This window comes from Pseudopodoces humilis, chromosome 5, assembly GCF_049639895.1.
Source record: "Pseudopodoces humilis isolate 2021_Gansu_Grassland_sample_001 chromosome 5, ASM4963989v1, whole genome shotgun sequence".
In the NCBI taxonomy this organism is placed as follows: domain Eukaryota; kingdom Metazoa; phylum Chordata; class Aves; order Passeriformes; family Paridae; genus Pseudopodoces; species Pseudopodoces humilis.
The window spans coordinates 387,422-403,733 of NC_142204.1; the positions used below are offsets into that span (position 1 = coordinate 387,422).

Here is a 16,312-nt window from a genome sequence, read left to right on the forward strand (position 1 = left end):
TGCCAGTGTGTGCTCTGGTTATCAAGAGATTGTTCTGGTGTGTAGAAAGCAATTTAGGTCAACAGCTGGGGCAGGACCTGCAATCAGGAGCTGCTCCTGGAGGCACTGGGTGAAGTTCACATGAAAACGTGTCCTGGTGCCAGCTGGAAAGGAAGGACAGCCACTTCTGTGTCACTTTATCTGGGCAGTGAGGACCCCAGAGCTGTGCAGTGAAAAGACAGGATCATGAATGAGGTTTCCACCCAGACTGAGTTGTAGAGAGCAAAGGGATGGTGATCCCATCAGCCAAAGTCATGGCTGTGTGTGCAGCAAAAGGAGGTCACAAATGCCAGGCCATACAAATGCTGGCAGTGGAATTGTGCTGGTAAAACACGAGCAAGGCAGCACAACGCAGAAAATCAGCACCACTTCACTGCTGAGAGGCTGTGAACTGTGGGCCACACTGATTCCCTCACAGCCATGTTCAACTGCAGCACTGATGGGGATTTTTCTGGGATTGCTTCACCAGTAATGCCTTTTAGAGCCCAATCGGCTCCTGAGGAGCCAAAAAGAGAAATAATGGGGAGCTGTGTCTTTAGAAACTGCCTATTCCTCTTGGAAACACTTCTGCCTTTGAGCCATTTTGATGAAGAATGTTGAGATGAAGTCATTGTTTGTGCTCAGAGCACAGCTGAGGTCAGGAGGAGGAGTACAGAGCCACCAGGGTGCTGAAGTCAGGGACAGTTGGGTATCTTTGGTGTGGAACTTGTAATTAGTGTTGAAAATTACACAAGAAAGAAGGGAAGGAGCAAGGGGCAGATAATTGAACCTTTGGGGAGCCCACAGAGAAACAATGTTGGCATGGAGCTAAAGGTGATTTACAGAACACACAAACAGCTGGAATAACTGGAAGCAAAAGCACAACAAGAAGAGGCGGAGATGCTCAGAGCTGGATCTCAGAGGGGTGAGCCAGGAGGAACAGGAGTTGTGCAGTAAGTGCTGCACTTGTATCAAAGGCTGCTTTTAGTGTGGGGAAGCACAGCCAAAATGGGAAACAAACAGCAGCTCCAACAAAGCCAACACATGCTCCAGCTGGCTCCTCTAGCAGAGTCAGTTCCTTTGAAGTGGGTATTCAGGGTAGGCTGGGAGAGATGTGTCCTGAAGGACGTGTGTTCACCAAGGATGGTCCCTCAGGCAGGCAGCAGTGTCAGCTCCCTGTCTGGGTCACCTGTCCCAGCACAGACCCTGCTCCTGCACCACCTCACCTCACCTCCTGCTCCTGCACCTCACTGGAACATCTCAGCTGTTCCTGTCCCTGGAGGGCTGGTCCCAACACAGACCCTGTTCCCTGTTCCTCACTGGAACATCTCAGCTGTTCCTGTCCCTGGAGGGCTGGTCTCCACACTGCACACAGGGTGCAGGAGGGAGCTGCAGCTCTGGCCATGCTCTCGTGTCCCTTGGGATGCCTGAGGATTTGAGGCTGTGAGAGTACTAGTGGACTTGAGATAAAAACAATTGTGAGGTGGTTTTAAACATCACTGCCAGAACCTTATCCCTGGACATCTGTTCTGTCTGCAATGAATAAGTGGCCCAAAATGAGTTATTTTAAGTACAGTGCAGAGCTATTCAAGTTTGAGTTCACTTTTTATTACACATTCAGATTAATTTGTTCATTAATACTGTTCTGTTGTAACTATATTGTAACAGATAGCACCATGCCATAGTCATTTCCTTAAGCTTTTTCTCCAGGGACAAGAGCATTTCTGTATCACAGCACAGTTCTATCAGGAAAGTTTCTTTGGAAGTTGACAATGCTACTGTGAGCCTTTACTTTCACTTTTCCCTTCCCTCCATTTTAGTGCAATGTTCACTAGAGAAATATGTGATTACTTGTTTTAATATCCAACAAAGTGCAGTTGTTATTTTTCAAGCATGTTTAAGAGATGCAGACATCTCTCTGCTAAGAATACATCATTCAATTCTTATTCTTTAAATGGCAAAGTTTAATTTAGACCTGTATTTGTTACACACTTTTTTTAGTATTTTCTATCTTTTCTGGAACAAATATAAGAACTTGGTTTATTTCTCTCATGCTGGATAAACCTCAAGAAGCTCTAACAGGGCTGTGCCCTAGTGAGTCCTGCCTTGTAGTGATTAAACCACACACAGCTCCCTGTTTTCAGCTGTGTGGGTGCTGCTGGGGTCTGGCTATTGGCAGCTCTCCCTGTTTACACTGGAGGAATCATCCCCCATTATTCCAGCTCGGATGATGGATGTGCATCTGCAGCCTCAGACAGGGTAGGAAGGAGGAACACAAGCCCTGGAGTCTCTGAAGCTGCACACTGGACCTGGTCCCAGGGGGGCTGGGGAAGGCCAAGGACAGAGCCGCTCACCAGGGTTTGTTTTCTGCTTGAGAAGCATCTCTGCAGCTCTGCACTGGGGCACAAGCCCCTGGATGTGCTTTCCCTGAGCAAGAGAAACCTCCCCAGCCCAGAGCTGAGGGGAGACACTCGTGTGAAGGAAACCTCTCATCCCTTGGTGCTTCCCAGCTGTGTGGCAGGCTCCAGCAGCGGCTCTCGGTGCTGCTGGATGCTGGGGCCGTGCTCTTCAGCCCTTGGTGCTGGGGTCTGGATGCTGCTGCAGCTCCCCAGCCAGGGCTGGCACTGTGCCAGTGTCACCCTGTCCCTGCTGGGACTCACACTGTCACTCAAAGGGCTTCTGGCACATTTTTAAAGCTAAAGAGCAGCAAGTGTCCTTTTGTGCAGCCTCAGGCTTCAGAAGGCTGCTCTGAATAGGGGTCTCAGAAAAGAAAAGGAGTACCATTATCTCACTAATTTTAAAAACCAGCTTCAGGCTGAGAGTTCCTGCTGGTGGTCCCACACAGCACAGGAGCTGCAGCTGGGCAGGAGCGGGGCTGTGAAGGACAACAGCTGCCACCAGTGACACAACACCCACATCATTTTGGAAAGGGGTAACTCTGGGCTGGCTCCCCAGCTGGATCCACGATGCACATCCCAGATGTTATCTCCCATTTTCCTTCACCGAGGAGGAATCCAGCTTGCAGCTTCCAAGACAACTTGGTGGTGCGAATGAAACCAACAGCATGGGAAGGACTCTGAGAAGTCACTTCAAAAGCGTGCTTGAGCCATACAGTGAGGCAGCAATTTCAGCCGGGGAAGGTCCTGGTGTTCCTGTGAGCCTGACATCCTCCCGCTGAGGGGTGTGACAGCAGCCCTCTTCCTCCTCACCTTCCAAGTACGTACACCTGCTGCACCAGGTGAAAGACATTTTCAAATGGATTCACCTCTCTGAACCAGTGTGAATTTGAATGGTCCCCCCTCGTTCTAGTTCCTCCCGGCAGAGGAGTTATCCTCTCCCGTCCCCTCGCCGGGGGATGCTCCTGCCGCCTCGGGAGCGGCTGGCGGCGGCCTTTGGGGCTTCCTCCGGCAGCGAGGCGGCTTTCTGGGGCCGGGCAGGAGCGGACCCCCGGGCGGGGCGGGGGCAGAGCGGGGCCGGAGCTGCCGGGGGGGCTCCGCCCGCACCTGGGTCCGCCCCGAGCAGGGGGAGCGGCGGGGCCGGGCGGCGGAGCGGGAGCAGCATGTCCCGGGGCCGGAGCGCATCCCGGGGCCGGAGCGCGTCCCGGGGCGGCAGCAGCACGTCCCGGAGCCGGAGCAGGTCCCGGAGCCGGAGCACATCCCGGGGCGGCAGCAGCAGCAGCAGCAGCACGTCCCGGAGCTCGGCGCCCTGAGCGGCGCCATGCGGGGCCGGCTGCTGGCGCGGCTGCGGCGCCGGAGGCAGCTGCGGCTGCTGCTGGCCCTGGCCGTGCTGGCCCTGGGGCTCTGGGCCGCCTACCTGGAGCTGCTGGCCGGCGGCGGGGCTGTCCCGGAGCGCAGTGAGTGACCTCGGGCGGCTGGGGGGGAGCGGGGCCCCGGGGCTCCGGCCGGGCACGCCGCGCTCCTCGGCAGCCCCAGCGCTGCGCCCTTCCCGGGCCGGAGCCGGGAGCGGGGCCGGGACGGGAGCGGGGCCGGAGCGGGGCCGGGGCCGGAGCCGGGAGCGGGGCCGGAGCCGGGAGCGGGGCGGGAGCCGGGAGCGGGGCAGGAGCCGGGAGCGGGGCAGGAGCCGGGAGCGGGGCAGGAGCGGAGCCGGGAGCGGGGCAGGAGCGGGGCAGGAGCCGAGCCGGGAGCGGGGCCGGAGCCGAGCCGGGCGCGGGGCCGGAGCCGGGAGCGGGGCAGGAGCGGGGCCGGGGCAGGAGCGGGGCAGGAGCGGAGCGGCGCTCCGGGTGCTGCGGGCTCCCTTTGCTCCCTCGGCCCGCCGGCTCTCTCTCCCCCCGTCGGGAGACCTGCCCGAATGGGAGCGAGCCGCAGAGCCCGCAGCCGCGGCTCTGGGTGTCCCTCGCTCGGGTGCCCGGGGCGAGGCTGCCAGGGCGCTTTGAGCGCTGCTCTGGGGCAGGAGAGGCGCGGGCAGAGCCGGAGGAATTCCCACCCTGCAGATTCGGGATCGCTCCGGACAGCCTTGCGGGAGCACAGCGGGGCTCAGGCCGAGGGCAGCGAGCTGCGCTGCTCTCCCTCGAGTGCAGGAAAATCCCCTCGGTGCCGTGGGGATTCTTGAGCTTCTCTGTTTTGAGTTACGGGAAAGTTTCGAATGGCGCAAGGTTTTGTAAAAGGCTGTGATGTTGCTGCTGTTCAATTGTTTCTTTAAACAATACCAGTAGTTGGTACTAATCTAATTTGAAAGTACGTTTTCAAGCACATGTTAGTGTTTACCTGTAGATACTCTGCAGTATTTCGGTCCTTTCATTAGGTGTTATAAAACCCCCAATCCTCACTCCTGCCAGTCAGGGTTGGTCTCGGTCTCAAAGCTTTGGACTCTGGCTGTGCAAGGAGCACTGTGAATGTCTCCTGCCACAAAGGCCATTACAGGACTTCAACCAGTACCTTTGCTCTGTATTATATGTGATAGTAAGGCTAAAAACACGTATTTATTACTCCAGCAGTGTAACTGATCTGATTTATTTGGCTAGGATAAATCCTCTAGTAATAATCCTCTTTTTATGCCTGGTGGAATGAGAAGATGTTGTCCTACAAGTCTACTTTGCATTACCTCTTCCATGCAATCTCACCATGCCTTTTACTGTACATCACTTGGGCAAAACCCCAGCGAAATTCTTAGAGATTTGTACAGGTGGGCAGAGGGCTTGTGTAGAAGGGAGCAAACCACTGAGAAGTGTTTAAAGCAGTGGTTATAGGGGGAGGGCGACACTGAGTCGGGTGTTTGGAGTTGTACAGCTGACGGTCCTTTCACTGCCAGCAGTGCAAAGGGAGAAGGAGGGCTGGGAGAAATGGGCTGAGAGAGCAGGGACAGCAGAGACGTGCAGGAAAAAACAACTTTCTTAGTGAACTGGGTTCTTTGCTTTAAGACAGGGTTATTTTTACATCTCTGTTACAAAAGCCATCCTGTTTTAAGACCAAAACTGGAAACAGTGTGATGACTACAGTTACTACCAACTAAAACAGAACATGAACAAAATAATTGCATTATATTAAAGTTCAATTATATAAAGTTCCAGGTTCTCCCCAGTCCACCAGAGACGCTGCTGCTCATTGCAAACAGAAGATATTTAAATGCTGCTGGAAAGGGTGGGAGGGTAAAATCCTCTGGCAGGCAGTTCCTCACGGCTCAGCATCACAGAGGGCTGTGGTCACACTGGGCACTTGGTGTCATGTTTTCTTGGCCTTGTAGCCAGAATCCTGGAACCTGCTAACAGGAGGAAGGTTAATCTGTGACCTTCCCCACCCTTCCTCTTGCCTTCCTACCTCTAAAAGCCTGTTTTGTTTTAAGAGAAATCAGAAATCTGAGCAGAAGACAAATAGTGTTTGTTTTCTTCTGGCTGTTAAAACTAAGTAATATTTTCTTCCCTGGGGACAGGGATGGCTGTGTTTGTGACTCCAAGTGGTGCCTCTTTCCAGGATCCCGGGAAACTGGTGTAGGGGAGAGTGATTCTGCAAGCAATTAATAGTTTCCCCTTGTTTCTGCATTGCTTTCTGTTGCATGTCCCAGGTGGGAACCCTATTGTAAGTCACTCCTGGGACTGACCAAGAGCTGCATCTCAACTTAGCTGATGCAACAGCCTCCCAGTTATTAATGATAAAACACAAAAGCTCTTTGTTGGGCAATTTTTCTAGGCAAAAGGATAAAAGGCTTCTCCACTGGGGCCAGAAAGATGAAAAGCTGCTGGGCTTGAAAGATCTACAGGAGATCAGTGTTTCCATCTCCTGTATCTGTTACGGAGCTTCCTCTTGCCTCCCTGAAAGGCATCCTAGTGCAGCCTGTGTATGGAAAGCCAGGTGTGTTTTCTCTTTCCAGAGAAGTGATTCCTCCTCTTGCAAAGCTGTAAGGACCCCGAGAGAATATGACTTTTCCTCTCAGCATGAGATGGAGCACAAGCCCCTCTGATGCCCCCGCACCATCCCTGCTCTCAAGTCTTAGAGCAAGTCCTGTTCAGGCATGGTGGATCTCCTGAGCTTTGTGCTCCTCTCCTCCCTCTACCCCCCAGATCAGTGTGTGGTGAAGAGAGCAGATGTCAGAGGCCCAGGGGCAGGTGTTTGAGTAAGTGATGCTTAAAAATGTGGGGTCCTGACTGTCCTCTCTGGAGGTATTTGCAGCTCTGCTGTGCAGCAAAGTCGAGTGTATAAAATAGTTTGGATAAAAGTGCATAAGGAGTCTAGGAGAATATCCTGTAATCATCAGTACCCACTGGCATTCATGTTTGATCACCACGTGCTGGGAGAGTCTGGCACGAGGAAAACTTTGCTGTAGTGTTTAAGTCAAAGGTGGAGAGATCAGCCTGAGGTGCAGAACTTGTGCCTGGTGTACCCCATGGCTTGGGATTTCTGTGTGCCAAAGCTGATCTGGAAAGTTGAGCTTTTTGGGAGCTTGGGATGGGCTGGAAGGGCACAGGGGATAGTATGGGCTCTCGTGAGTGATGGCTTTCCTTTCAAGGTGCTGCTGAAATGAGCAGTTGGTCAGGTAAAGGAAAAAACTGTTTTTCCCTTGGGATGTATGTTAGGGTGATATTCCTACGTTTCTTCCCAGGGAGCCTTGCTGGCAGCAGGGCTGTTTGCTCATGAGTAGGAGGGTGTTTCTGTTGAGGGGTTTGCCTTTTTGTTCCTTTTTTTTGGTAATTGAGCATGTTTGGCTGGTTTGCTGCCCAAGAAGGGTTTATAGGAATCTTAGCCATGTTTGCAGCTGAGTGAAGAGAAACAAGCAGGCTGCTGTGAGCTGAAGATAGGCACACTCTCCTCACATGAAATGTGGTCTGTTGTCATCCAAAGCAAGTTGTAACAGGCAGGACAGTGCCTCCCTGCCAGGAGCTGGAGGCAGTGTGCTCACTCCTGCTGCTGACAGGCACTAACCTCTGGAACAGGCTTCCCACTAGGAATGTGCTCCTCATCTTTACCAGCTGCCACACAGCACACCTGGCTCCTGCTGGAGATGGGGAAACTTCATTATTTCAAGGGTGGATGAGGTGTTGGGCAGGGAGAAAACACAGAGGTCTGGAGAGCAAGTCCTGCATCCTGCCTTTACTGCTGTACTGCAGCTGGCTTGGCAGCAGGGGTGCAAGGGACAAGGGCAGGGAGAGGAAAACCCTCATCCCAAAATAAGGAAAGCCCTCATCCCAAAATACTGCCACTCCCCAGAGCTGCTGCAGCGCTGTTTGGGTGGAAAAGGTGGTGGGTCTGACATCTCCTCCTGCTGCCTCTGCTCTTCTCTTCTGTGCCCAGCAGTGCAGACAGGTGTGCCTGAGGGAGCGAGGCTGGTGCCTGTGTTTGCAGGCCCCCCTTGCTCTGAAATCTTTGTCAACAGAGTGAAAACACAGCCCCATCCCTGGAGGAACTTGGAGGTGAGGTCGTTTCCAGCCACTGCTGTGCAGAATCTGTTCTTTCTTCTGCAGAGCCCGTGGTATTTCAGGAGTCTATAAATCATTTGCGCTGACTCCTTTTATTGCAGGTGTGTGTGTCACACTGAGCCAGGCACAAGGAGGGTGTTCAGGACCAGGCTGGAATCCTGGGAGGTGCAGCTTGTAGGAACAAGGAGTTGGGGGCCCCTTTTTTAACCTGCCCTTCCCAAATGCTCCAGCCTCCCCCTGTTCCTCCACATTTTATTGTGAGTAAATAACGCTGGGAGTGTGCTGTCTTCCCCTCTTGGGCTGTGTTAGTGGTTTGTGTCTCAGCGTTTCAGACTGCTGCTTCTCTCACTCAGGAGTGCACACTCCCACTCTCTCAAGTGGAAAATAGGAGGGGCTCAGGAGAAACTACAGAAATGTGCAAATAAAAGAAGTCCTTATGGCAAGACTTCCAGCTCCCCAGTATTTACATCTTCAGGGTCCCTTTGCTTTCCCAGAACAGTGGCTTCCCATCGTGCCTGCCCCGTGCGAGCTCTAACCCTCAGACACCCCGGGCACGAAGGGCAGGGTGAGCTGTCCTGATGAGAGCAGACAGGTATGTGAGTTAGCACCAGAGGAATATCTGCCAGAAAGGTGAAGTTGGGCATTTAATGCAACGTATCAACTTCCTCCTCTGGCCTGGGTGCACAAGGAGGAGCACAGCCAGGGCTGCAGGTTCATTCCTGCTCGGGGCTGGCTCTGGCAGTGCCTCACAGGCAGGCTGGGCTGCTGGGGCATGCACAGTGTCCTTCTCCTGCACAGCTGATCTCCCCCAGCTCCCTCCCTGCCCCTGGACAGCAGCAGGGCCCTGCTCTGCAGTGCTGTGTGAGGGGTGCATTTCCTCTCTGTGCCAGCTGCTGGCACAGGCACCCCCTCAGAGCACCCCATCCCAGCTGAGGGCAGGCTCTGTGTTACCATGCAGCTTCCACGTGCTGCTCCTGGGCCTGGAGGGACACTGGGGAGCCTTTGGGGCAGGGATCTGTGCCAGGCAGCAGCATTCCCAATGCTCACAGGGATCTGTGCCAGGCAGCAGCATTCCCAATGCTCACAGGGATCTGTGCCAGGCAGCAGCATTCCCAGTGCTCACGGGGATCTGTGCCAGGCAGCAGCATTCCCAATGCTCACAGGGATCTGTGCCAGGCAGCAGCATTCCCAGTGCTCACGGGGATCTGTGCCAGGCAGCAGCATTCCCAATGCTCACAGGGATCTGTGCCAGGCAGCAGCATTCCCAATGCTCACAGGGATCTGTGCCAGGCAGCAGCATTCCCAATGCTCACAGGGATCTGTGCCAGGCAGCAGCATTCCCAATGCTCACGGGGATCTGTGCCAGGCAGCAGCATTCCCAATGCTCACGGGGATCTGTGCCAGGCAGCAGCATTCCCAATGCTCACAGGGATCTGTGCCAGGCAGCAGCACTCCCAGCAGCATTCCCAGGGCAGGCAGGTTGCAGGCAGCAGGGGGGTCTCTCCAGGGCTCACTTTGAGGCTCCTGCTGCAGCAGCAGCCCGGGGCTCAGGCTGGCTGTGGCATCCCTGCACTGCTGCAGCTGCATGTGCTGCAGCCAGTGCCATCCTGGCCGCTGTTTGTCCCCTCGGAACGTGGCCTGCAGTTTGTCAGGCTCAGCAGATCGCTGGACCATTAGCCAGGACGAGCTGTGTAAATGAGCTGTTGTGCCATCTCTTGGTGTGCTGGTGCCAAGCATGACAGGTTTGTATGGGGGGCTCAGGGTGCCCTGGGCTGCCGAGGACAGACAGAGGAGAGAGGCTCCTGTGTGCCTGCCCTCGCCTGCAGCTTCAGGCAGATGGGAGGGAAGGTGGATGTCATCCTTCCTCTGGTGCTTTGACATCTGCAGGATGTCCTCTCCTGAGGACTGAACTGCCCTGCAGGTCCTGGCAGCTGGGAGAGGAGCAATGCTGGGGTTCTTCCTCCAGTGCTGGCAATGCCAGCCTCAGGAATTTCTACATTTTGTTAGTGTCCCTTGCCTGTTTGTTCTTGCTCTCTGATGTTGCTTCTTCAGTCACTTCCCAATTCCATTGCTTTTTTTTAGGCTTGCAGTAATAGCTGAGAAGGACTTTCCAGAAAAGGAAATAAGCTGGTTTATTTACATTTGGTGTGAGTTTTCTGAAAGACCCACATGCTTTGGGTGGTAACAGTTGTGAACCTGGCCCTTGGATACTCACCCTTTTCACAGAAATTTAGAATTTAGAAATTCACAGTGTGTGCCATGAGCCAAACCAAAGTACACCAGGATCTTGAGCACAGCTTCTCTGTATTTCTGTTTTTCTGAGAAGACTTTCCCATGCCAACATGCAAAGACCTTGATGTTCCTGATCTGGAGAGAGTTCCATGATGCTTTAAGATGTTTAGATGGTCTGGGATAATGGCTGCCATTAAGTTCTCCTAAGACCTCACAGAAAAATAATTTGTGTTGCCATAATAAATAATTTAAATCAACTACACAGAATGATGATACTCAAGTAGTCGGTCTTTAAGATGTTGAATCATTTTAGACAATCCAAACCTTGCTGGGTGGACTTGAGTCCCCTTGAGGCATCAGTGCCCCCCCAAAGATCACTAAATCTGATTCAATAATTTCCTAAGGCTTAGTTATTTCAGCATTCTCTGATTATTTCCCATTTCAGTTGTCCTGGGGGGTTTTTTGAGGGGAAGAGAGGTCAGTGTGGGTTTTTTTTCCCAACTTCTAAAAGAAGGGGATTAAGCTGTGACAGATTACAGCAAAGTTGTCACATCTGGAGCTATTCTTCCTTTTCCATGTCACTGTTTTCCATCAGAGATAACAAATGGTAAGTCCCTGGCCTTTGCACCATCCATGGGGCTTTCCTTTCTTACTCCAGTGACCTCGATGTTAATTTCTGGCAATTCAAATATTCTTGGGTTGTTAGGTTTTTTTAGCAGCTGGAAATTGCCAGCCAGTGCTAGTCAGTAATGTAAAAGCACTGAGCACAGCTCTGAGGCTTGCCTGGAACAGGCACGTGTTATCTTTTTGACTTTCTTTTCCCCGTGCCCTCTGAATTGTGAGCATTAGGAACTAGGAGCCTTACATGGCAACCTGTGTTTCACTGAAATATGTAAATTCAGGCTCACTGAACCGTAGTTCATTGTCACATGCTGCTGTGTCCCATTTACCAGTAAAAATATTTGGTCTGTGTCATCACCTGTGATGGCCACAGAATTGCCCATTAGAGCTCTCTTGGAGTGGGGATAATTTGCATTTATGATATGTCTATTTTTTCCTGCCATTCTAAATAAATCTTTCTACCCTCCTTGAAGAGGTTCCTTATTTATTTCCATGTCATTGGCGTGGGCTTGGCCCTTATATTTGGAGTTGGCAGCTCTGACAGCTTCCTCCGTGCTGCCGCTCGCTTGAGCCTGGTTAAGGTATCTGCAGCCCTTCTCGTAAATACTTCACTTCCTAAATTAGCTTTATTTCTGTTTCGCAATGCAATTTTCTGTGAAACTGCAGCAGTCATGTCTGGCTGCTGTTAACCCCATCAGAGCTGCAGAACAAAATGTATCATGGGCAGAGAAAATCCACTCCAGAGCACCCTGTGCCGAGAGGCTCCTCCAGCAGCTCACTCTGCAGCAGCTGCCACAGCCCCTGCTTTGTTGTAAGCAGGCCAGTTGGGAGTGTTGTGTTTGTTTTCCATCAAAAATGCAAAATAAACAAACAATCTACCAAAACCAAGTTTTCCCATCGAACCTGACTGAACGATCATTTCCAGAGGTATACCTTGGTAATTGCCTGCCTTACATAAGGAGTAAATAGCAATTGCAAAATGAGACTTCTCCCATGTCTTGAAAACATCAATGCCTGTTTGTATCAGAGTAAATCCTGTCACTGGCAGCGATGCCCCACAGTCTGTACTCTCATTCCAGTGGGAGGGAGTAGTTACTTGCATCTGCTTGGAAATTCAAAGTAACATCCAAGCCAAGGGCTTAAGAACGAAGGCGTTACTAAGTTCTTTCCCTGCTCACGTGTTGCTTACTTTTCTTGTTAGGGGAACAACAGCAAACAAAAAGGCAGTGAGGTTTGTTTTTGAGTCTAGAGTAGAGCGGGGGTGACCCTTGAGGAAGGAAGTGCAGCCACCTCCAGGGCCCGTGAGCTGGCTCTGTGGGACTCGGTGGCTGAGCCTCGTCCCCTGCAGCCACTGCCTCGTGCTGGGAGCCACCTGCACCTCTACGTGCAGGGACTGTGGCTGCTGACCCCCAGCTCCCCCAGCTTCCCAGGCTGTTCACAACAGAGATCCCACGGCAGCAAGGCAAGTGGTTGCTCACTTTTTTGTGGGAAGGCAGATAGGGACACGAAGGAGGAGGTGGGAGGCCACCAGCCACGTGTGGTAGCGATGTAAATATCTGCGTGGATCTAAATTCATAGTGCTTCTAGAAAGGTTTTCAGTGCTAAACAGAGCCTGAATGGTGGTTTGTGGAAAAAGGTTTTGCCAAGTTGATGCTTGGTTTGTCTCCATGTGCTGGCTGGACCACCAGCTGTAAGTGCTGCAAGCCCCAGAAGTGGTTTGGTATCGACCATCATTCTCCTCTCCCCTCGCAGGCAGGGGTAAAACCCTCTTTACCCAGGTGTTTAATTGCTCAGGACCTAAGCAGTCGGGTTTGTGGGATGAGGAGCATGGCAGAGCTGGTTTCATCACCTTTTTTTGCCCATGTGCCTTGGCTGCTCTGTCTCTGTCACCAGTTCCCAGGGCCGGTCCTGATCAGCTCTTTTTTGGCTGTTTCCTCAGGCAGGAAGAGCTCTGTGAGTTGTATGAGTTGAAGGACAGTTGTGCTGCTCCTTGTTGTGCTATGTTGGGAGCTTATTTATACTTGAAAAGATGTATTCTTGGATCCTGTCTCTGCTGGTTTGGTTAATTCTTCAGGGAATTTGTGAGACCAGGGTTTGACAGAATTTAACCTTGGTAATGGGCGTTTTCCTGTTCCATGGAATTACTGGCTGTAGCTGATGATCTGTATTTACCTGTTCATGTTGCTTGCCTGCTCCAGTAGCGGAGCTGAGATTGTCAGCATTGAGCCTGAATTTAATTAGCTTTTTCTGCTGGAGCCTTTCATCCCTTGGCAGTTTCTGTGCTGCTGCCATGGTGCTGCTTACCCTCACCTAGTCTGCAGCAGATCAATGCCTCGGCCTTTCTTGTTCCCTTCCCCTCTCTCTGAGCCCTCATCTCCATCCCTGCTCTGAAGTTGCTGTGCAGAAGCTGCTGGCACGGCTCTGCACTTGGGGTCCCTCCGAGCACGCTGCCCTTTCCAGGCCACCTCCCTGTGGCTCCTGCTGCTGCAGTGGGCAGAGGAGGCTCCTTGCTGCTGGGGCAGGGGAGGGTGCACCCTCTCTCTGAAGCCCTGCTGCACCCTGCCTCGCTCTGGCTGCTGTTATTGCAGTTTCTGAGCTGCCTGCTCGCTGCCTGCATTCCATCAGCCCCGGCCGATGTCCTCCGCTTTGCAAATGCTGCTTTGCCAATGAACTCTGGGTCTTCCAGTAGTCTTTTCGAGTGCTTTTTCCCAAAACTGCATGCTTCCCAAAAGGCATGACTAGTTGGGGTTTTTTCCGTTTTTATTTTTATTCTTTGTAAATTTTATCTTCACCTTTTTTTTACAACTCTCTGAGTTCGATACACAACACAGGCAGATCGAGGAGGGTAAGCAGCATTTTAGAAATTTTTGCAGCTCGTGTAAAGAAAGAAGTGAAGGTCAAACCAGCAGAAGAGGAAGCATTTGCAAGCACAAATGACAGAAATGATTTAACAAAAGTAAGGAGTGGCCAAAAATGGGACATAGTGAGATGAGTCTTAGAGCAGAGTGATCAGAAAATGCCAGTGGCCACTAAAATATTGTGATGTGGAAGGAACTGAAGGCTAGATTAGAAGCAAATATTTGGGATTTCAATAGAGCAGAGAGGCTGGAACAGACATCAGGAAGAGAGATGATGTAGAAAGAAGAGGGCACAGAACAAACCATTGTTTTAGGTTGAAAAGAGGTGGAGGAAATTACAGGGCTAAAAATTACAGAAGCAGAAGGGATCATAAGCAGCTCTACCAGGATGGTTAAGAATGTATTTGGTGTCATAAGGGTGTTTGGTGCCTTGAAAATCAGTGTGATGGCTTTTTACTGTGGCTGGTGTCTGCTGAGACTCCTGGTTCCCCTGGGGCAGGGCATTGTGCTCAGTCAGAGTGTGCTTACCTGATTTGTCCTGGGTGTCAAACAAATGCTCAGCACTTTGCCAGTTTTCTCCGCAGAAAAAGATTTGCTAATGCAGTCAGGGATTTTTTGTGTATCCCTCCTTATTTACAAAGGATGTACAGTTCCTTTTCAGGCACAGTGAAAATTGAGTAAAAGGCACTTGGTTTGCACATAGTCCTATTGTTCACAGTCGGGTAGTGTTTAATCCAGAAACTCTCGGAATCCGCTGAGGTTCACGCTACCTCTGCTCCTTCCATAATCCTCAGGGCTCCCCTTCTCTTGCCATGCCTTTTGTGGGTGTTCCTCTTGCACAGAGGGACTGGTGCTGTTTGCTGGAACCGCTGCAAGTTTGCATCTGGACACGGGGGGACTCTCCCTGCTCGTCTCCCAGCCCAAGCAGTGACTCCTGCAGCAGGGAGGGCATCCCTGCCTGGGTCACCATTCTGTGCTGGGCAGCGTGCTGGAGAAGGGACCATCGTGGGCAAGAGCCAGAGCAGGCTCTCCTAGGAGCAGCCTTTGCAGAGTGATGCTTGTTCAGTGTGGCACCCTGGCATCCAAGGTGCACCTTCTGGGAGGGTTCCCTGCCTCAGGGCAGCGGGGGTGGCTTACCCTGCGCTGCTTGGGAGGATGCCAGGGCAGTCCTGGGCCATGGTGGGAAATCCTGGTTCTCAGAACTCTGTTCTGGAGGAGGCAGTCTGAGGGACACTGTGGGTGTGCTGGGGCAAAATGAGAACCTCTTGACAGCCTAATAAAGGTCAGAGTAAATGTTAACCTGTTGTGCACTGGGATTTGGGTTTTATCTGCAGTGGTTGGCAGGCACTACTTCTAGGGAAAGCTGGGCCAGCTGCAAAGGGAAGAGAAGAGAAGACAGAAGAGGAGAGAAAGGCATGTTCCAATCTGATGACTGTTCCTGCTGAAAGGGACATGAAATTCCCCTTTTCCTGCAAATAGCAGAGAAATGGGAGCAGCTGGGATAGCTGCACTAGCTATGTCTTGTGCATTTGACTATCCAACTTGGAAAGTGGCCTCTCTGTGTCTGGAGGTGTGTGCAGGTGATGTGTGCCAGCCTCTGCCAGGTTTCTATCACATTAGATGGGTGAGGAAGAGGAGGATGAGGGAAGAGCTCCAGGAGCTGGAGGGGATGTCCACCCTTGCTCCTGTCTCAGCTCTGGGCACAGGTGCCTCTCTCCTCTGTGGTTTCATGCTGGTGAAGTAAAGGAAACAAAACTGTCAGGTGTGTCTCTGGCTTCCCTTTCCTTTTCCCTGCTGGAGGTGGAGTGAGCACTGTCTGTGTGAAGGACATCAAGGTATTTTTAGCATGGGTAAAGAAAGGCAAAGTAAAAAATCCATGGGCAAATATCCACAGGCTGGGGGAGAAGGTGGCTGTGTCTTGCTCTTTCCACCTCACACAAATCTGGCAAGTCCTGGTAGAGGATTTTTCCCTGGTGCTGGCAGCCCACGCTTCTGGCAGCTCCTGGCTCTGTGTGCTGGCACTGGCAGCGCAGGAGGTTGGGATGGAGCCAGCCTGGGGCAGTGGCACTGCTGGGCCAGGGGCTTAAAGCATTTGTGCCACTTCATCTCACAAGCCTGAGAGGATGGACTTGCCTTTTCCTAGACATTCTGTGATGGAAAAGCGGCTTTTTCCTGCTTTACTTGCTGGTAACAGTGAGAGGGACCTCCCTGCCCTTAGTGATCGTCATTTACTGAGAAGTGGGTAAAGTGCTCCTTCCATGTTCCCTTCCCCTTGCTGAACTCTGTTCTGATGCTGGCTGTGGCAAAAATACCGATTTCTAACCAGCCAGCCAGGAGAAGCCTCTGTTCAGCTGCAGCCTGTGCCAGGCTGAGCATCCCTGCCAGGGCCCTGCAGAGCTGCTGGGAGCTGCTTTAGGCACTGTCCCCTCCCTGGGGCAGGCCTTGGGAAGGGAATGCTGCTTCCCTGGCACTGGGGCAGCACACACTGCCAGCCCTGGGGCAAATGGAGCGGGGCTGGAGGGTGTCCCTGCGTCCCTGTGCTAAATGCAGCTCTGCACCAGCTTTGTTTAATGTTTTACTGCCTCCCCTCTGGACAGCCGGGTGTTCACAAGGGCTGCAGATATCTCTGCTCAAAGTTAAGCTGCTAAAATTCACACAGATGCCTTTGGTGGGCCCAGCAGGTCTCAAGACTGTTTACAGTTCTTGTCCCAGACCC

The 16,312-nt window shown here is 52.3% G+C and overlaps 1 protein-coding gene across 1 annotated transcript in view; it reads left to right on the plus strand.

Annotated features, from left to right (window-relative positions):
- B4GALNT3 (beta-1,4-N-acetyl-galactosaminyltransferase 3) overlaps positions 1-16,312 on the plus strand; it is a 66,092-nt gene that overhangs the window by 2,881 nt on the left and 46,899 nt on the right. Inside the window, exon 2 of the mRNA XM_088055047.1 lies at positions 3,328-3,871. Within this exon, the coding sequence (XP_087911173.1) occupies positions 3,328-3,871 (544 nt within the window). The remainder of the gene's footprint in view (positions 1-3,327; positions 3,872-16,312) is intronic.